General features: G+C 29.3%; 2 protein-coding genes and 1 long non-coding RNA gene across 7 annotated transcripts; all 3 read left to right on the top strand.

Annotated features, from left to right (window-relative positions):
- Window positions 1–232: 232 nt before the first annotated feature.
- Window positions 233–3,916, top strand: LOC126836687 (uncharacterized). 2 transcript variants are annotated; one of them, XR_007685366.1, is made up of 5 exons: window positions 233–425; window positions 1,385–1,444; window positions 1,563–1,875; window positions 2,258–3,378; window positions 3,443–3,916. It is a non-coding gene; the product is annotated as an uncharacterized LOC126836687 (long non-coding RNA). The 2 variants fall into 2 exon arrangements; XR_007685365.1 differs by having other exon boundaries at window positions 1,385–1,875.
- Window positions 3,917–4,433: 517 nt separating this feature from the next.
- LOC126836684 (uncharacterized) lies at window positions 4,434–20,622 on the top strand. 4 transcript variants are annotated; one of them, XM_050570292.1, is made up of 3 exons: window positions 15,499–15,672; window positions 15,926–16,801; window positions 19,933–20,602. In XM_050570292.1, the coding sequence occupies exons 1-3, from the start codon at window positions 15,589–15,591 to the stop codon at window positions 20,383–20,385; spliced, it is 1,413 nt and encodes a 470-aa protein (XP_050426249.1). In that variant the 5' UTR covers window positions 15,499–15,588; the 3' UTR covers window positions 20,386–20,602. The 4 variants fall into 4 exon arrangements, with proteins under 4 accessions (XP_050426246.1, XP_050426249.1, XP_050426248.1 ...); XM_050570289.1 differs by lacking the exons at window positions 15,499–15,672; window positions 15,926–16,801 and adding an exon at window positions 4,434–4,567 and having other exon boundaries at window positions 19,057–20,622; XM_050570291.1 differs by lacking the exon at window positions 19,933–20,602 and having other exon boundaries at window positions 15,926–18,114.
- Window positions 8,941–10,961, top strand: LOC126836686 (uncharacterized). The gene is made up of 2 exons (XM_050570293.1): window positions 8,941–9,079; window positions 9,470–10,961. Exons 1-2 carry the CDS (start codon window positions 8,996–8,998, stop codon window positions 10,802–10,804), a joined length of 1,419 nt encoding a protein of 472 aa, XP_050426250.1. The 5' UTR covers window positions 8,941–8,995; the 3' UTR covers window positions 10,805–10,961.
- Window positions 20,623–21,844: the final 1,222 nt, after the last annotated feature.

Genomic DNA, 21,844 nt, shown 5'->3' with positions numbered 1-21,844 from the left:
ATAACATGAAAATTGTTTTTACTGTATTATTATACTTAAATTATAATATAGAAATACTTTGTTTTATTAAATGCACTTATTATTATTATTTAGACTAATTGTAAGTATAATCAAAAAACGTTGGCAAACCGAAGAATATCATTTGTGTGAACAAGTGTTGTCGAAAAAAAATTAAAAAATGAAACAATCTACTTATGTTTATTTGTACAATTTAATACAATGAAACATTTTAGCGACCGTATAACGTCCCGCGAGTGTTATAGGTTAGTACTAGATACACTATATTATACGAAAAACTTGTATTTTATGGAATATAATTAAAACTATAAAAAATAACTAGGACTAACAAATTGTGCGCATTCTTGTTATGTTGTTTTGCTATAACGTCAAATATAAAAACAATCGAATCGTCAGGTAAACACCAGGTAAGCATTTATTTTAAATATTTTTTTTTGTAAAATACTTTTGAAATTACTTTACTTAGCCCTGGCAGACTAAATCTCAGGTAATGCCGGGTCTGGACAGCTTGTAATTTACAAAAAAGAAAAGCATTTACACATTTTATTAAGAGTTTTTAAATAAACGTTTTTCGTTAATAGTTGATGATGGTTTATCGTTATTGTTTCAAACAGAATATACATAATTTAAAATATTTGGCTTATAAAAGGAAAAGTTTGTCTTAAAAGCCCTAAACTTGTGGAGGAGACAAGAGTTCATGTATTATGTTTGTAATTTACATATTTTTATGTTTAAAGTATTCTGAAATAAATAACAAATGAGAAATAAATGTATAGTATACCAATATTATAAGAATAAATAAAACCAAAATAAATAGTTTATAATAATTATAAGTAAGTTAGTGTGTAAACATTCATTTTTTAGAATTTTGATACTCGTAAATAACAATTGACAGAATTTTTTATACAACTTAAAACTATGGAAACAATTTGAATTAATCCAGTCTTATTCCAATGCAAATTGAAATGGACATACACTCTTAGAATACCTGTCTAAGAAAAATATGTAGAAGAGGTCTTTAGAATACTCTATGTCGTCCGCTGCTATTTAAATTTTAAATTAATAATACAATGTTCATAAATCAAGTAGTGGTATAATAAAAGAAAAATATAATATCTGAAACGATTGCAATTTGTATGAACAAGTGTTGTCGAATAAAATGCTAAATTTAAATTACTTATGTTTTTTACAATTTAACCCGAAAACCTTAAATTATAGCATAATAAAAAAAATGGTGTGAATCTTGACAAAAAACAGAGAGTAAATTTGTTTAGCAAAATTTCCCATACGCCCCAATTTCATCGTACAGCCTTTTTACAACTAGGTATTAAATTTGCAATAATTCAAAAAGAAAATTTATTTGTAGACACAATACATAGTCAAACCCACGGAACTCATTTCAACTTTAAACAAACACAGATAACAAGTAAAAAATTGAGAAAAACAACTAATTTACACGTTTTTCAACTTGAAATTACGACTTTATTATAATTTATTTTATAAAACGTCGAATTCAAAAACAATTTTTGTAAAATATTGTTTAGATAAAGTGTGATCAATATACATCAGTAAACCGAAAGATATCATTTGTATGAACAAGTGTTGACGAAAAAATTATTTAACATTAATAAAGTTATTTACTTATACTTTTTTTACAATTTAACACTACGAAAAACTATTAGAGTATAATAGATCCGTATTAGTTACACCATATCATACAAAAGACTTGTATTTTACTGAAGTATAACTGAAAATATAAAAAAATAACAATGATTGCTAACATTTGTGCATTATTGTATGTTGTTTTGCAATAATGCCAAGTATAAATCGAAAATCGAAACAGCAGTTAACCACCAGGTAAGCTTTTATTTAAAAATATTTTTTTGCTGTGAAATAATTTTAATCTTATATATTGCGGTAGATGGCAGGTGTACATCTATTTTTAAAACACAAATTATCCTTTACGTTAAAAAAAAATGGAAAACTTCTATATAATATAGAACTCTACTATGCTGTTCTGTTAAAATACAAATACAACTTACTATACTTATTTTATAGTTGTACAAATATTTGTACAACTTTATTGTTTCTATTAGTTTGTAGCCATAATAATACATTTTTAGACAATATAATCATAATTAACTATACTCAACAGGTGCATTGTATAAAACGAAAAATCCAACCTTGTTTATTTTTACAATTACTTTCTTATCATTACATAATTATATCAATTTTTTAGATTGTTCCTATACGATTTTTCATTCAAGTATCCAATGAACGCTATTTAAGTACCTTAAATCATTTAAAAACCTTCAACAAACATCCAATAAGTATTAAATCCGCAGAACGGAAACATCTGTCAACACGGGATAGTGACAATATTAAAGAATACCAATTTAAATTAAAAAGCCGGGATAAGTTAGAGAAAAAAGCTAAAGACATAAAATGTAGCTATAAACGAATTGTGTAATTGCAAAAGCAAATATATTGTTCTTGAAGGACTTAATTGAAAAGTTTAAAAAAGAAGAGCGTTTTAGTTATAACCTGGAAATTGTAAAACGCCTTGAAGAAGAAGCCAAAATTATACTTCACTTATTGGTGTTGTCAGATTTGGAGACTGGCAAATGGCTGTGGATTTATTTGTTGAAAATCTTTGTCATCAGCCAATACGAAAATAACAAACGTTTCATCCAGGATAACCCATTCGAAGACGAACAACTGCAAACCGGTGTGTCAGATTTCATTGAACACTGTAAGACAGACAAATACCTTCCACTGGATAAAAAGCAATCAGATTTGGTTTCGAAAATACCAAATATATCCAAAAACATGTTTAACACTCTACGTGTCTCCAAAATGTTTTTATACATTTTATACGGCCATGGTTTGGTGACGATTGAATTTCTATATTTAAAACAATTTTGGGACGACGAAAGTCAATTTTTTTCAGACGAATAGCTGAGGTCAATGTCGATTGGAGTAATGCGAAACAACAACATGAAGTCGAGCAATAGCTGTCTCCCAACGATTTGCTTATAAAAGTTATTATGGATTTCAGATACTATTTAGACGAACTAAAAAGCATCTGCTTGCCGTTCGAATGTAAAGTGCTTTTGCATTTTATAGATGTAGTTAAGTTGTCAACTGCTTGATATATTTAAATTATAAATTTCAAACAAGTTATATTCCATGTAATGTAATAAAAGTAAAATATCGAATTTTTTTTTTGTTGACAAGTATCTACCTAGAAATATAAAAAATTTAATTAAATTTGAAACAATTATATTTACTTACGCCATTTCAGCATTTTCACCTAATAAAAATGTTAAGAAACCGTAAAATATCTTTGCGAGCATAATGGTATGTGTTAATTTACTTACTTTTTAAGAAATACCTAGTTTAACTTGGTTAAAATTACTTTCAGGTGAATTATCCAACCAGCCAGAAATGAAATCAACATATTGTATGGAGTGCGCTCTCAGTCTTCTCTCAGCAGTATCGAAGATACTTCTGCGAGTGGTAACGTGTCTAGAATATAATGTTAGTGTCTTAATCCAAATCTTGAAATTATTTCAGTTATGGCATAGTTTTAGTATTAGTTATTACAGAATTCATTAACATCTTTTTAGAGGTTTAATATAAAGTTTTTATAAGTAATTTGGAATAAATAGGTTAAGTATAAACAAATTATATTATTGTCAAATAAATTGTGTACATATACTTGTAAATTATATTTTAAGTTAAATATGTAAATTAAACCATCAAACTAACTTTACCGGTCCAGGTTATTGCCCATAAACACGCCACTTTAAACAACAATATTATGTTGTTTCTCTATTATTTACAAGTCAACTATAGTTATGGTAATTTTATGTAGTCATAGTTTTTTAATGTGATTTAGCAAATAAAAAATCCTATCTGTTTATTACAAGTGTGTTATGTATTTTGTTATTTGCATTTTTATAAAAATTATTTTGGTAATACAATATGATTTTTCCAGTACTTTTATTATTAAACAAAATATATCAAATTTGCCCTAACAAATTAACAATAAAAAATAATAATTAATAACAATAAAAGTATATATAAACAAAATAAATATCTTCTAAGTTATTGCATGGCTCGTAGATAAACCAATAACCCTGTACTCATAATTGAACTTAAAATTACGGCTTGTAATAACTTTTTTATAAGAAGTCGAGTTATAAGGAATTTGTATAAGATATCATTAAGACAGAGTATGATCAATATACGTTGGCAAACCTAAAATCATCATTTGTATGAACAAGTGTTGTCGAAAAAAATTTAAATTATAATGAAATTATTTACTTTTTTTAAATTTACCACAATGAAAAACTTTAGCGACCGTATAAAGTCTTGCGAATATAATACGTTAGTATATACCACCATCTTATACAAAATACATGTAATTTACCAATATATAAAAAAAATGTATAAAATAACAATGATTACCAACATTTGCGCATGTTTGCTATGTGGTTTTGCAATTATTTCAAATATAAAAACAATCGAATCAGCAGGTAACCAGGTAAGCATTTATTTTGAACTAAATATATTCTTTGAAATAATTTTAGTAAAAAAATCTTATATTTTGCGGTGGACAGCAGTTGTACAAATATGTATAAAATAATTTATCAAAATAAATTAAATTTAATAGCTGCATAATACTAAAATCAAGTTTAATATGTGTTTTGTAGAAAAATAATCATTTGATAGTTCAAACATTGTTCGGAAGCTACATTTTTGTTATTAATAGTTATTGTTATTAGTTCTAAAACAAAAAATCCAACTTGGTGTCTTGTTTGTTTGTACGTAAATTTGTAATATGAAAAAAAAACAACAAAATACATTGTAGCAAGTATTTTTAAAATAAGTATAGATAATAGAGTTACTACTTTATAATTATAAAAATCTATATATATTTTAGATTGTTCCTGTACGATTTTACACTCAAACAACTAGTCCATTATATATAAGTACTGTAGATAATTTGATAACATTCAACAAACATCCAATAAGTATTACACGAGCAGAACAGAAAATTTTGTCGAACCCTGCTTTGGGCACTTTTTCATATTACCAATTAAAATTAAAATGCCGAGATAAACTAGAGAAAAAAGCCGAAGACATAAAATGTAGTTTTTGTTTAATTGTAAAATCAAACATGTTGTACTTGCATGACTTAATTGAAAAGTTAAAAAGCGGAGAGCCTTTCGTCAATAACGAGGAAACGGTAACACGTCTTAAAGAGGAAGCCGAAATTATACTGCGACTATTACTGTTGGGAAGTTTAAAAACGGGCAAATGGCTTTGGAGTTATTATTTGAAAGTCTCCGCCATCAGTCAATACGATGACAATACCGCGTTTATTCGAGACAACCCGTTCGAGGACGATCAACTGCAGTCTGGAGTTTCAGATTTTATCGACTATTGTGTAGCTAAAGAATACCTCCCCAAGACTGCAACGGAATGTGATTTGGTTTCGAAAAAGCCGAAGGTATACAAAAATATGTTTTGCGTTTTACGCAATTCCGGAATGTTTGCAGATATTTTGAACGACCGCGTCGACTTGGTCACGGTAGAATTTTTATATCTAAAACCGTTTTGGAACGACGACAATCAAATATTGTCCAGACAAATAGCCGGGGCCAATGTCGATTGGAGAAAGGCGAAACGGCGACATGAAGTCGAGGTGGTCGTTACCGAAGAATTTTTGGAAAATCGCACTTGGATTTACAAACCGTACGGTCGTCTGGACCACCAAGACTTGCTGACCAAAATTGTCGACGCCAGATTTTATTGTTACTTTTCGGTTGTGCTGCACATCTATGAGAAATATTTATCCACAAGAGTACTCGACGCACAGACGTTAAACCGCGTCAAAGATCATATGTATAATGTTATCCACGACGCAATGAAGTTAGCGTCGTTCAAAGATGATTTCCTCGTGGTCATCGTATCAGAATTCCATTTTGCCAAATTAAGCGACGTCAACGACATTGGAGACATTTTAGCAAGAGTGAGGACAAAGACCAACGAGATCCTAATCGAATTAAACGGTGTTGGCACAGACAAAATCGATTGGCTTAGTGTCGACGTTAACGAGCACCAACTGTCTACCGACGATTTAATAGTCAACACCGTTAGGGATTTCGAAGACTATTTTACCGAATTAAAACGCTTCTGCTGGCCGTTCGACTGTAGATTGCTTTTGCATTTTATGGATGTAGTCAACATTTTGGCTGCTCCGTATGTTAACTTTTGAATTAATAAAAAGTATATTCGAAATGATAAAAACAACGTAAACACAATTTTTCATAAGGCAACGAGTTGTATTCTATGTAATGTAATAAAAGTACAATTTCGAAAGTTGTTCACTTAAATCATTTAAACATTTTTACATTATAAAACCTTAAGAAACCGTACAATATCATGGTAAGCACAAAGATTTGCGTTATACCATATCATATGAACATTTAGTTATTCTATAATTAAATGATACTAATTTGTATGAACAAGTAAAATATGACAATTCTCAAGGAAAATTGTAATATGTCTATAAACTCATTGCTAACGAACTCGTGATGATAATTAAAAACTCAAAAGATAACATATTTTAAAATGTTTTGCCTACAAATTTATGGAATTTAAAATATGTGTTACTATTTAAAAAAAGGAAGTCCATAGTCAGTGTATACCATAACGAATCACCCTGTATTGTAGCGTAAAATAAATTCCATTGGATGTACTTTTTGAAGTATGTACAAAAACGTTTTTTGTATCTTGATATTTAAGGGGAGGGGAATTGAAGAAATCTGGATACAGGCTCATGTTTTAAAATTCTCACTTTTTATTAAATACCTAGTTTTCAGCGTTTTAATGTGTGGATAAGGCGTGAAGACGTGCCATAAAGTAGACAGCAAAGCTTAAAACTAAAGATTGTTTTTGTTTAAAATCTGGCAAATGCAATATTCTATTGTAATACTTAAAAAAAAACAGAAATATTTTGAGTGTTAAAAAAAAAATATATTAAACAACAATGTTCAGTTTAAGTTATTTACGCCTATACAATTTTTGCACTGGCCACTGTACCCTGGTTCGCTCTAATATGAATAGGTTTACATCTGTATAATAGGATCCAAATAAAAATAATTAACAAAAGCCCACACTGAGTATTAAGAAAGAATACTTTAGGTACAATGATTAGAGAAGCTACCAATTTAATTAATAACATAAATTTAATTAAATATGAACAAATTATTTACTTAAGCTATTTCAACATTTTCGCCTAATAAAAACCTTAAGAAACCGTAAAATGGCATGACAAGCATAAAGGTTTATGTTAATTAAGCTATATTGTATGAATATTATTATACTTGTATTATGTAATTTAGTATTCATTTTTTATTATTATTAAATTACATTTATTTTAGTGATAATTAAGCGACCGATAATAAAACACTATTTTTTTAATCATCATAAAATATTATTTTCAGAGGTTACACGTCTTAAGTTAAGACCAACAAAAAAGATTTAGCGAAAGGTTTAACTTATTTTAAAAGTGACTTTCTAACTCAATATTTTTTTAATGCCGGGGGTCATGGTATACATAGCGAAAGGTCTTAAAATTGACATAATTTAATTGAAATAGCTATATATGTAGACTAAGACACTGAACTCATTTAAACTTTATAGAAACACAAATAAAAAGTACTTTATTGTGTTAAAATTAAAAAAAAAAAAATCACAATTGTCTTCTTCGTTATTATCACTTTCAATTAGCCTAACTATAAATTAACAACACAATGTTCATACATCAATTTATAGTGTAAATTAAATAATATAATATCGAAAACAGCTGCAATTTGTATGAACAAGTGTAGTGAAAGACTTAAGCTCTTTTACAATTTAACAAAATTAGCTACCATATAACATTTTGTAAGTAGAATAGGTTAGTTTACACCGCCGAATTATACAAAATACTTATATTTTACTAAAGTATAATTTTAAAAAAAAATATTAGAAAAAAAAACAATGATTGCCAATATTTGCGCATTTTTGTTGTATTGTTTTGCAATGATGTCAAACATAAAAACAGTCAAATTAGTAGGTAACCAGGTAAGCATTTGTTTTTAACTACATTTTCTCTATGAAGTCAATTCAATCTTATATTTTGCGGTAGAAATAACATTTTCCAGTTTCTGTTATTTCAAAGTAAAATATACCATGCATTATTATAGTACATCTACTAGCTGTTGAGGACAAGGGTGTTTTACGGTCTTGCTGGCTTTCAAATTTCTTTGGCGTTCAGGCCAAAAAGAATGAGTCTACTAAAAAAGTATTCGAGATTTTAAGCTTTTGCTAGAAATGCAGAAGAATGATAATATTTCTAGTTAGCTAAGGAAAAAAAGGGAAAAGAGATTGTAAGTGACCACATATTGGGATTGTAGAGAAAAGAAAGATAAAGAGTGATACGTTTTACAAATTCTCTCGATTGACATCAAGCTTATGATACAAAATCATGCTAAAAAAAAACACTCTTATGTAAAACAAATAAATTCTTTGCACGCTTCTCTGACGAGAAAATAGGAAATTTGCGTATAATTAAAAACGTGGACGAATTGCTGGCAAAATATACATAGTCATTGTTTGTATATTGCACACGGGTTTTATTTAAAATGTAATATAATTTTATTATAATAAATAAGGTGCACGCAAGATAACAAATTAGTAGACATTTTTATAAAATATTATTTAGACAGATTATGATCAATATAAGTCGACAAACCAAAAAATGTTATTTGTATGAACAAGTGTTGTCGAATAAAATAAAAAATAAAAATGATTTACCTACTTATGCTTTTTTACAATTGAAAAGGTTAGTATATACCACCATATCAAAGGTAATTCTTGTATTTCACTAAAGCAGGTATTATACAAAATACAAAAATTAACAATGTTTACCAACATTAGTGCAATTTTGTTATGTTGTTTTGCTGTAACGTCCAATATAAACACTGTTGAATCGGCGGGTAACCAGGTAAGCATATTTTATTTTGAACTGTAATTTCTTTATGAAATAATTTTGATCTTATAATATTTGAAGTTGATAGAAATTGTACAAATATTTCTAATCTATTCAAATTATTATTAATTATTTTCATAGATTATTTCGAGGCTATCTTGGTAGATGTTTAGAGTTGATTTTTTTTTAAATACACATACAAAATACTATATTTATTTTATAGTTGTACACATATTTGTACAACTTAATTGTTTCTATTAATTTGTAGTCATAATAATACATTTCTAGACAAGATTATCAAAATAAATTATACTTAATAGCTGCATCGTATTAAACGAATAATCCAACTTTGTTGATTTTTAGAGTTATAATTTTTATAATTATACAAATAAATACTTATTTTAGATTGTTCCTGTACGATTTTTCACTCAAACATCTAGTGAACTCTATATACGCACCTTAAATAATTTGAAAACATTCAACAAACACCCAATAAGTATTAAACCCGCAGAACAAGAAGTGTTGTCAACACGTAATTGGGGCACATTTAAAGACTACCAATTCAAATTAAAAAGCCGGGATAAATTAGAGAAAAAAGCCAAAGACATAAAATGTACTTTTTGTTTAATTGCAAAGTCAAACATTTCATACATGAAGAATTTGGTAGAAAAGTTGAAAAGTGGAGAGCCTTTAGGTGTTAACGAGGAAACTGTGAGAAAATTTAAAACGGAAGCCGCAATTATACTTCACTTATTACTGTTGTCAGATTTGGCGACGAGCAAATGGATTTGGAGTTATTATTTGAAAATCGTTGCCATCAGTCAATACGATGACAACAAACGTTTTATCCACGAAAACCCATTCGAAGACGTCCAACTACAATCAGGCGTTTCAGATTTCATCGAAAATTGTATAGCTGAAGAATACCTTCCTAAGACTGCAATAGAGTCTGATTTGATTTCGAAAAAGCCGAAAATTCACAAAAATATGTTCCACGATCTACGCGGCTCTGGACTGTTTTTTGGTATTTTGGGCGGCCGTGCCTATTTGGGCACCATAGAATTTTTATACCTAAAACCGTTTTGGGACGACAGAAATCAAATATTGTTCAGACAAATAGCAGAAGTCAATGTCGATTGGAGTAATGCGAAAAAACGACATAAGCTCGAGGTAGCTATTACCAGAGAATTTGTAGAAAATCGCACTTGGATGTATAAACCGTACGGTCGCCTCGACCATCAACACTTGTTGGTCAAAATTATCGATGCTAGATTTTATTGTTGCTGTTCGGTTGTACTGCATGTTTATGAAAAACAATTATCCACACGAGCACTGGGCGGACAGACACTAAAAGACATCAAACAACTTATTTATAAGTTTATCCAAGACGCAATGGACTTGACAGCATTCAAAGATGACTTTCTTGTGGTTATTATATCGGAATTTAGGTTTGCAAAAATAAGCGACGTCAACGACATAAGAGACATTTTGACAAGAGTCAGGGCGAAGGCCAACGAGATCCTTATCGAATTAGGCGTTAGTACAAAGGAAATCGATTGGCTCAGTCTCAAGCTTAACGAAAACCAACTGACTTCCGCCGATTGGATTACAAGAGTCATCACGAATTTTAAAGACTATTTTAACGAATTAAAAGGCTTCTTCTTGCCATTCGAATGTAGAGTGCTTTTGCATTTTGTGGACGATGTTAAATTGTCGATTGCTCAATATATTTACTTTTGAACTCATTGCTCGATGTACCTACATAATTTTATTGTAAAGAAATAAAAGAAAACGTCTCCATATTATACGATTAAGATTTAGATAGTAAAATATTTAAATGTTCCAAATTAAAAAGAAATTATGTGAAACTGAGAGCAATCATGTTTTGTTGTTCCGTCTTTCTTAAGTAATTTATCTAAAACATTAGTATTATTAAGAAACCATAAAAAAATATTATTAAAATTGTATATGACTCGAACTCATGTTTAATCATTACAACTAGAAATGTATAAAGTTATGTGTTGTCAATAACTAAGTAACTAGGTAAAAGAAAGTTTTTTTCGGGGGGGGGGGGGGTTCTTTAATGAAAAGCCTTAATCCTTCAAACTTTAGCTAAATAAAGAAAAATGCTCGGTAGTACTATGTAGTAAGTCTAAACAATATTCCATTTAAATTTTGACATTTTTTTTTAAATGTATAGAGCGCCGTAATTTTAAGTTGAAAAATATATATCATTTTAAATTGGGTTTTTCTCGATTTCGAAAACCACGAGTCATTTATTGTGTATACAAGTGTTCCACGATCTAAAAATGTAACGAATTAAGTTTAAATTAAAATAAATTGCCATACCTAGTACCTACAAATACTAAATGAACACGTATACAAATATTAAACGAAATTGCTAGACCCCTAAAAACACATTTATTAAAACCGAAAGTCTTCCGAATAAACATATCTTAGTATTAAAATTATCAAATTTACAAAATGGTGGTTCCACTACATTGTATTTATCTCTTATTGTGTGGGCTTATCATCGAGCCACAAGGTTAGGTACATATTTAGAGAAACTTCTGTCATATGCTAAATAATATAGAACTAGCTGTTCAGGTACGTTACAAGGTGTTGAACAAACGAACTCATGAACTTAAGCCTCGCAAAAGGACAGCGACAACGGAATACATTTGGCTGATGACAAGTGGTACACTCAAGTCGTCTGACCGTGATCATTGAAATGTTGTGTCTTTTATATTAGTTAAACTTTTGCAACTGATCGATATTTCAATTTTTTAAACTATAATTAAATTGTTTAGTCGTCAGTCTCGAATCGCCGGAAGCACTGCTCGTATTTGTTTTCTTATAAATATACATGTATTGATAACGCGATCATCCTATAACAATACTAAAAGCAATTTTAAAATTATCAAATTATTATAGTCTATTGTATTATTAATGCAATAGACTATTGTAAATATACAAATGAATAATTACCAAATATGTAATTATTTTTTTTGTATATATATATATATATAAACATTTAGATACTGCAGAATTATTTTTTACTTATTTAGTTTGGTTTGCTACGGTAAAAATATCTAAAGAATATTTGATTGATTGTAATCATATTTTATTTATATATTACTTATTTTTAAAAAACTCCTTCAAATAATTTACTTCTCAATTTTACACTAAATATATAGATTTTCTTGTAATTTAATGAAATATTTTGTCGAAGTATATTTTAAGACATTTAATGGAATATAACGAATACATAGTAATAGTGATGGGCGCAACGAATAGTTTGATGACTAAAAATGTAATAATGAAAGGACAAGCGTCGGAATCACGAGGGTACTGTTTTTTCACATTGGAATTGTGACCATGATGTGTAGTATAAAAGAAAATATAATATCGAAAACAATTTCAATTTGTTTAAACAAATGTAGCCCAATACAGTTTAAATTAAAATTATTTACTTCGCTTTTTAGCTTCGAGCGGAGCACACACCATGAAAATCGTATTAACTTAATTAATATTATCAAGACAGAGTATGATTTATACATGTTGACAAATCGAAAATTTTCATTTTTATGAACACAGAACAAGTGTTGTCGGATAAAATTAAAAAATGAAATGATTTACACATGTTCAGACAAATAGCAGAAGTCTATGTCGATTGGACTATGGCGAAACAACGACATGACGTCGAGGTGGTTATTACCAAAAATAAAGTGAAATTGAAAACAATTAAATTTTTAAGTTTTTTTTTTCTTAAGTAATATATCTAATATATAAGAATTATGAAGAAACCTTAAGAAAAAATATTCCTAAACTTTTATATGACTTTAACTTCTGTTTATTTATTACAATTACAATTTAGGCAGTTAACAAGTACCCTGTACCAAGTAACTATAAGAAAAAAAAATAACTTTATAGTTAGTCTTGTGACTTTCTAAGTCCCAATATGCTCCTTCCCCACTGTGCCCTGACACCACTAGTTCAGCGCGGCTTATTTTTATATTTGATTATTACTATTCTCGTGAGTTTCAAGTTTTTTACAAATGTAGAATATGTCAAAGGTTTTAATTAAAAAAAAAAAAAAAATTGTGAGATATTGAGATTACACTGTATAAAAACATTATGAAAAAAAAACGATAAAATGGTCACCCTGTATACTATGACAGTGTGTATTAAAGCATTCGCAAGGTACTCGTCATAGTCACAAAACAATAAATATTACATTTTTTATAAAAAATATGACGTGTACAAGTTACAAGAGCTACGGCACACATTAAAATATTTTTACCTATGCAATTTTATATACAAATGTAATATAATATTTGGTTATTCTCTTTAAAAAAAAACAGAGCAAAAACTATCGTTCGACTGCTGTGTCAACACCGAATCGTGCCTACATCAAAATCGATACAGCCCATAAAACTCGGATAGAAATGGTAGTTTTTTTTTTTGGTTTGCCGAAAACAGGAGGGCTCTGGATACACTGAACGAAGCGGTCAAAGACAATTGGCCGATTTCAGACTACGAGTTGCGCCCGGGTACTTGTTACACCGACAGACAAATACCGTGCATCAGCAAAGCGACAACCCACGCATGGTCATGTACGGATAACGACATCGTTGAATCCTACACGGATACCGTTCCTTTTGACGGCAGCGGCTATCCGTATGTGAAATCCCAAAACCGGGTCATTGGACGATTTTTCACGGCTATTCTACTGGCCGAAAACCACACGGACGGTGTACCAGCCCACGGTGTCGAGCTGGAAGATTTACTGACACATTACTACCGTCACGGTGCATTTTTGCAAGGCTACGTCCGGTTGATCGACGCTTTTGAGAGCGCGGCCTTTGGTTTCTTGCACCGGTTCTGCCAACTGATGGCGATATCTTATGGCGAGCAGTTGACGGCGGACGAGAGTTTAATCCGGGATTTCCGCACCTACCTGACGGTCGTCTTGTTGGAACGGTTAAGGTACAATTTTATATCCACCAAGTCGATAGCCGACGTTCACCACGCTTTTTGGGACTCGGACGAGGGACGAGAAGGTGGAAAAATGTTATTCCACATGAAGTTGGACGAGATTTCACAAAGGTGAACAGCAACATGGTCGGTTACGTTCGGTTGTACGAACACGGTAAAGATTTGGGAACCGACGAAGAAATCAACGAGGAAATGAAAAGAAACATGGACTCTGCGGCGCGTATCTTCGGAGAGACACCGGCACGTTTGAAAGATTGAAATATTTTGATAGTGTGCAATCGACGAACCTCAATGAAAGTCTATATTATAATATATTTATGTATGTATTTTTGTTGAAAAATAAAACATTGCTAATAGTTAAAAAAAACGTATTGTTTATTAATAATTCCTTGTACAAAAGTATTCGGTACCTACTCGTTGGATACAAAAATAATACATACCTAAAATTAGAAGATGTAAATAAAATTTAGATTTTACTAACATCAAATTTAATGTTGACAATTTTTGTATTTATGCGGCTTTTTTTGTGCGACTGAATCTTACAAAGAACAATTGTTAGTTTTGAAATGTTCAAATTTACAAAATGGTGGCTCCACTAGATTATACTAACCTGTTATTATGTTGGCTTATCAACGAGTCACAACATTAGGTAACTACTTATAGAAACTTCTGTCCTACGCTAAATGATATACAACTAGTTTTGGTATATTATTCAGTACTTCTAGCCAATGCTATGAAGGTGGTAATAAAATCACATCCAAGAGAATAATTCGATCCGAATCTGTGGATACTTTGTGATGAAATCATATACAGATTACAGATTTAAAATTTAATTGATCAAACGTTGCTAACTTTTAAAAATTTATTTTAGTACCTACAAATTGAACCTAATGGAAACTTGTCATCTCGATTCTTAGAAGACACTAATGAACTAAACTAAAAAAACACTGGTCTGTAAAAAAAATAATACTCTGCTTTTATAATAATGTATTTTATTTGTAGATATGAGATGTATTCTAAACCACGAAACCTACTTCAAATTTACGGACCGCATATGATAAGTACTTTCATAGGGTACAAAATTAACAAACACAACCCAGAAAAAAAACAAACTTTTTACATATTTTTCTAACTAAAATTACGGCTTTGTAATAACTTTTTTATAAGAAGTAGAATTAGTAAACATTTTTATGAAATCTGATTTAAACAGAGTATGATCAATATACGTTGACAAAACCGAAAAATATAATTTGTATGAACAAGTGTTGTCGAATAAAATGTATAAATCACGTTGTAGTGTAATAATAGAAAAAAAATAAATTATCAAAAACAATAAATGACAATTTGCATAAACAAGTGTTGTCGAATACAATTTAAAAATAAAATTATTTACTTATGGTTATTTAAAATTTTACACAATACCCTTAAGATATCACTTACCTTCTTGAAGTACTATACTATACTATCAGATCATACGAAATACTTGTATTTTATTAAAGTATAATTGAAATTAAATAAAAATAACAATGATAATCAAAGTTTGTGCATTTATGTTATGTTCCTATGCTATAACGTTAAATATAAAAACAGTCGATTCAGCAGGTAACCAGGTAAGCATTTATTTTAAACTATATTTTTTCTATCATACAATTTCGTTGTTATTTTATGTGGTAGATAGCAGTTGTACAAAAATTAAAAAAACAAATTATTTCTTAAGTCTTAAGTCAAAACTATACATATACCATATTTAACAGCAATTATACTGAAATCATTTTTCTGTAATTTTGAAGCAAAGTATAACATGGATTCTTATATTTTGTGGACTTGTTTTTCAATAATAATAAAAATATATATATTTTTTAGATTGCTCCTGTACGATTTTACACTCAAACGTCCAGTGAAGACTATGTACGTACCGTAAATAAATTGAAAACATTCAACAAACGTCCAACTTATCTTAAACCTGCTGAACAGACAATTTTATCAATAGAGGAATGTGACAATATTAATGATTACCATTTAAAATTAAAAAGCCGAGAAAAATTAGAAAAAAGAGCTCAAGATATCAAATGTAGTTTTTGTGTTATTACAAAATCTAATATTTCAATCATGAAGCATTTAGTTGAAAATTTAAAAAGCGGAGAGCCTTACGGCAATAACGAAGAATATGTAAAACGTGTTGAAGAGGAAGCAAAAATCATACTTTACGTATTAATGTTGTCAGATTTGGAAACGGGCAAATGGCTTTGGATTTATTATTTGAAAATGTTTGCAATCATCCAATACGAATACAACAAACATTTAATCAACGAAAACCCATTCGAAGACGACCAACTGCAGAGTGGAGTTTCAGATTTCATCGACAATTGTATCGCTGAAAAATATCTTCCCAAGACTACAATAGAGTCTGACTTGGTTTCGAAGAAGCCGTTAATATACGATAATATTTTCAACGATCTACGCAATTCCGGATGGGTTACGGATGTTTTAGACGGCGGTGTTTTGGTCTCGGTAAGGTTTATATATCTACAACGATTTTGGGAAGATGAAAATCAATTATTGTTCAGACAAATCACCGAAGCCAATGTCGACTGGAGTAATGTGAAACGTCGACATGAACTAGAAGTGGCTATTACCAGAGAATTTGTGGAAAATCGCACTTGGATATACAAACCGTACGATCGCCTCGACCACCAACAGTTATTAATCGCAATTCTTGATGCCAGATTTTATTGTCACCTTTCGGTTATACTGTATATTTATGAAAAACAAATATCCATGCGAGTACTCGACGAACTGACACTAAAATCCATCAAAAGTCGTATAGTTAACGTTATCAAACACGTATTGGCTTTAACCGTGTACAAAGACGAATTTCTCGTCGTTATTTCATCAGAATTCAAGTTTGCAAAAATAAGCGACATCGATGACATAAGAGACATTTTGGCAAGAGTCAGGGCGAAGGCCAATGAGATCCTAAAAGATTTAAACGGTGCTAGTACAAACGAAGTCGATTTTCTCGGTTTCAACATTAACGAAATCCAACTGTCTTCCAGTGATTCGATTCTAAGAATCATTAAGAATTTCAAAGACTATTTAAACGAATTAACTGTATTCTGCTTGCCGTCCGAATATAATGTGCTTTTGCATTTTGTGGATGTAGTTAGGTCATCGGCTGGTCAATATATTTAAATTTTAAAACAATAACGCAATATATATATATAAGTCAAGCTGTAATAAAATATAAAAAAAAATTATCAAAAAGAATTACGACTTTTCGTGATAAGTGTCATCAAATAAATTTAAATTGTTAATTTTTTACATAGGATATTGATACGGTTAAACATAATTAACATTATGAGGTACCGTACTATAGGTTTATATAAATTTTGCTTTTGCATTTTATGGATGTAGTTGAATTGACGGCTGCTCGATACATTTAAATTTTTAATTAAAAACACTATGTTTATAAATCAAGTTATCACGAATTAAAAGAAAACATAACAAGAACAATAGCAATTTTTGATGGCAAGTGTCGTGGAATAAATTTGGAAAATCCAATTACTTTCTTATGATATTAAAACAATTTAACATAATTTAAACCATGAGCTACCAAATTATATTGTTATCGAAAGCATAACAGCTATTTGTATTATTTATATCGTATATTAAATAATTGATTTTATTAGTTATGGTATATGATACACGTAAACGTACCGTATAATATATCTTAAATAATAAAAACCATCAAATCACCAAATCACCAGGTAAGAATTTATTTTGAAATATATATTTTTTTCTGTACTTTTTTTCGATTATATATTTTGCGGAGGATAGCAGTTGTACAATATACTAATAATTATTCTTAGCATTGAAATGTCTTATAATAATAGAAGGCTTCTACAAAATATATAAATTTACTATAGTATGATATCAATATACGTTGACAAAACCGAAAAATATCATTTGTATGAACAAGTGTTGTCGAATAAAATGTATAAATCAAGTTGTAGTGTGATAAAATAAGAATAATATAAAATCAAAAACAAATGCAATTTGTATGAACAAGTGTTGAGGAATACAATTTAAAAATAAAATTATTTACTTATGATTATTTACGATTTAATACAAAACCCTTAAGATATCTATTATCGTCTTGTGGTTCTTATACGCTAACAGATCATACGAAATTCTTAAAAAAAATCACACCTTTCCATCTGAAATCGAGAAAAACAACTAAACAATGTGCACATTTTTCTACTTGAAATTATGACTTTATTATAATTTTTTTAAAAAGAAATAAAATTGATAAAAATATGTACAAAATATTATTTAGATAAAGTATGATCAATATACATTGACAAACCGAAAGATATCATTTGTATGAACAGGTGTTGTCGAACTAATTTTAACATTAATAAAATTATTTACTTTTGCTTTTTACAACTAAACTATAAGAAAAACTATTAGAGCATTTAATTACAGGTGAGTATTAGTTACACCATATCATGCAAACGACTTGTAGTTTACTAAAGTTTAATTAAAATTTTTAAAAACAACAATGATTGTCAAAATGAATGCACTCATGTTAATATGTTCCTTTGCTATAACGTTAAATATAAAAACAATCGAATCAGCAGGTAACCAGGTAAGCATTGTTGCTGAACTATATTTTTTCTATGAAATAATTTCCACGTTATTTTTTGCAATAGATAGCAATTGTGTACAAATTTATAAAATACAAATTATTTCTTATATCTTACAATAATGAATAGCTTCTACAAAATATATAAGTATAATATTATGTGATTTTTCTGTATAAATTAAAAATTTCTATTAACGTATAGACAAAATAATACATATTCAGTCATATAATCAAAACTATATACTATATTTAACAGCTATAATTAATTTTGAAGCAAAGTATTTCATGGACTATTATAATAATTTTAGACTTGTTTTTCAATAATAATAAAAATGCATATTATTTTTAGATTGTTCCTGTACGATTTTACACTCGAACGTCCAGTGAAGACTATGTACAAACCGTAAATGATTTGAAAACATTCAACAAACGTCCAACTTATATTAAACCTGCTGAACAGATAAATCTGTCAACACATGCTTGTGACAATATTAATGATTACCATTTAAAATTAAAAAGCCGAGATAAACTAGAGAAAAGAGCTCAAGATATTAAATGTAGTTTTTGTGTCATTACAAAATCAAACATTTCAAACATGAAGAATTTGGTTGAAAATTTAAAAAGCGGAGAGCCTTTCGGCAATAACGAGGACTATGTAAATCGTCTTGAAGAGGAAGCCAAAATTATACTTCACTTATTACTGATGTCAGATTTGGAGACGGGCAAATGGCTTTGGATTTATTATTTGAAAATGTTTGCAATCAGCCAATACGAATACAACAAACATTTAATCAACGAAAACCCATTCGAAGACGACCAACTGCAAAGTGGAGTTTCCGATTTCATCGACAATTGTATCGCTGAAAAATATCTTCCTAAGAATACAATAGAGTCTGATTTGGTTTCGAAAAAGCCAGAGGTATACAAAAATATGTTCCGCAAACTACGCGTATCCGGATGGGTTTCAAATGTTTTAGGCGGCCGTGTTTTGGTGTTTGTAAAATTTTTATACCTAAAACCATTTTGGGAAGATGAAAATCAATTATTGTTCAGACAAATCACCGAAGCCAATGTCGACTGGAGTTATGCGAAACAACGATTTGGGCTCGAGGTGGCTATTAGCAGAGAATTTGTGGAAAACCGCACTTGGATGTACAAACCGTACGGTCGCCTCGACCACCAGCACTTGTTGATCGCTATTCTTGATGCCAGATTTTATTGTCACCTTTCGGTTGTACTGTATATTTATGAAAAACAAATATCCATGCGAGCACTCGACGAACTGACACTAAAATCTATCAAAAATCGTATAGTCAACGTTATCAAACACGTATTAGGTGTAACCGCGTACAAAGACGAATTTCTCGTCGTTATTTCATCAGAATTCAAGTTTGCAAAAATAAGCGACATCGATGACATAAGAGACATTTTGGCAAGAGTCAGGGCGAAGGCCAATGAGATCCTAAAAGATTTAAACGGTGCTAGTACAATCGAAGTCGATTTTCTCGGTTTCAACATTAACGAAAACCAACTGTCTTCCAGTGATTCGATTCTAAGAATCATTAAGAATTTCAAAGACTATTTAAACGAGTTAACTTTCTTCTGCTTGCCGTCCGAATATAGAGTGCTTCTGCATTTTGTGGATGTAATTAGGTCGTCGGCTAGTCAATATATTTAAATTTTAAATTAATATCACAATGTTCATGAACCAAGTTATAACAAAACAAAAGAAAAAGATATCAAAAAGAATTGCAATTTTTTCGTGACAAGTATCGTCGGATAAATTTAAAGTGGAAATTATTTACATATAATTTTAATAAAATATGATATAATTAATACATAGAACTAGCGTATAATGCTATCGAAGCATAATACATTTGTATCAATTATATCGTACATAAAATATTTCATTTTATTAGTTATAGTATATTTAGAATAATAAAAACAATATTAGCACTATGTGTTAATAAATCAACAAGTTAAAATACATATAGTATAATCTATTTTTTTTTTTGGCCATTGCCGCCGAATAAATTTGAAAAATATAGTTAAATATGAAAATGTTATTTAAGAATTATAGATAAACGGATATATTCACTTTACTATAAGTAGATTTGCAAAATAACTGATAAATAGGTTATATCGCCAACTTTTTCTTGGTTAAGAGACAGGATGTTGGGAAGACCAAATTATAATCTACAATTTACAATAATACATTAAAGACCAAAAATGACTAGAATTAGATTTATGAGAGCTTTTGATGTTTTGTAAATAACGATTTTGATCATATTACCTACAAAACTTACATTAGTTACGTTGTCAGGTTTATATTATTATTGTGGGCAAAAACAAAGATATATAATGAAATTTTGCCCCTTGATTTAGAAATGGCATTTTTAATGACAAGTGAATGACGAATTGTATGTATGTGAATTTCTGGAGTTCAACAAAATACCTATGTACAATCTATCAGATAGCTTTTTTTAGCCTTACAGAGTATAGAATCTCAATAAAGCTTAAGAACATATTATTGTTTTTAAATTATATGATATAATAAGTATAATACTTGCGAAAGACATGCATCCTAGTTTCGGCAATTAACCTATAATATGTTAATATGTTAACCATCAATTTATACTATTTGTCAATAAGAACGTATTCTGGCAATTAAATTGCATTCCAGTTACAGTTTTATATTATGTTAAGTATGTTTGGGTCAACAGCAGTTGAGTATTCTCAAAAAGAACAACAGCATTATGGGATCCAGAGTATTAAACATTTGCCACCTAAAAAATATTGATGGAAATAAAATTATTATTGAGCTATGGAATTTATAGTTATGTATTTTTTATTTATTTTAATTAAAAATGTATACATTAAAAAAACGTCTTTTTCTTTGTGTGAATTTCAAGTAATAGCAAATGATATTTTCAATGATAATCATATTGATACGAATGCAGTTCAGATGGTTAGTATAATGTTAATTTTTATAATAATAAATAATTATCACTGTTTCCTAGTGGTGTTTTAGTAAAAAATACGTTATATACTATACGTTGACAAACCGAAAAATATAATTTGTTTGAACAAGTGTGGTCGAATAAAACTAAAATATGAAATGATTTGCTTATGCTTTT

Source organism: Adelges cooleyi, unplaced genomic scaffold, assembly GCF_023614345.1.
Source record: "Adelges cooleyi isolate 19-005CV unplaced genomic scaffold, UGA_ACOO_1.1 ACOO_flye_CR_arks_rails_tigmint_CR_PRNA_247, whole genome shotgun sequence".
NCBI lineage: Eukaryota > Metazoa > Arthropoda > Insecta > Hemiptera > Adelgidae > Adelges > Adelges cooleyi.
This window is presented reverse-complemented; position numbering and strand designations above follow the sequence as displayed.

What these genes read in the sequence shown, in the direction of transcription:
- LOC126836684 (XM_050570289.1), top strand. Translation starts at nt 4,469, where the DNA reads ATGTATAAAATAACAATGATTACCAACATTTGCGCATGTTTGCTATGT. An exon ending in TCGAATCAGCAGGTAACCAG is followed by an intron (nt 4,568 to 19,056) that starts GTAAGCATTTAT and finishes TATTATTTTTAG; the next exon opens with ATTGTTCCTGTACGATTTTA.
- LOC126836686 (XM_050570293.1), top strand. Translation starts at nt 8,996, where the DNA reads ATGTTTACCAACATTAGTGCAATTTTGTTATGTTGTTTTGCTGTAACG. An exon ending in TTGAATCGGCGGGTAACCAG is followed by an intron (nt 9,080 to 9,469) that starts GTAAGCATATTT and finishes TACTTATTTTAG; the next exon opens with ATTGTTCCTGTACGATTTTT.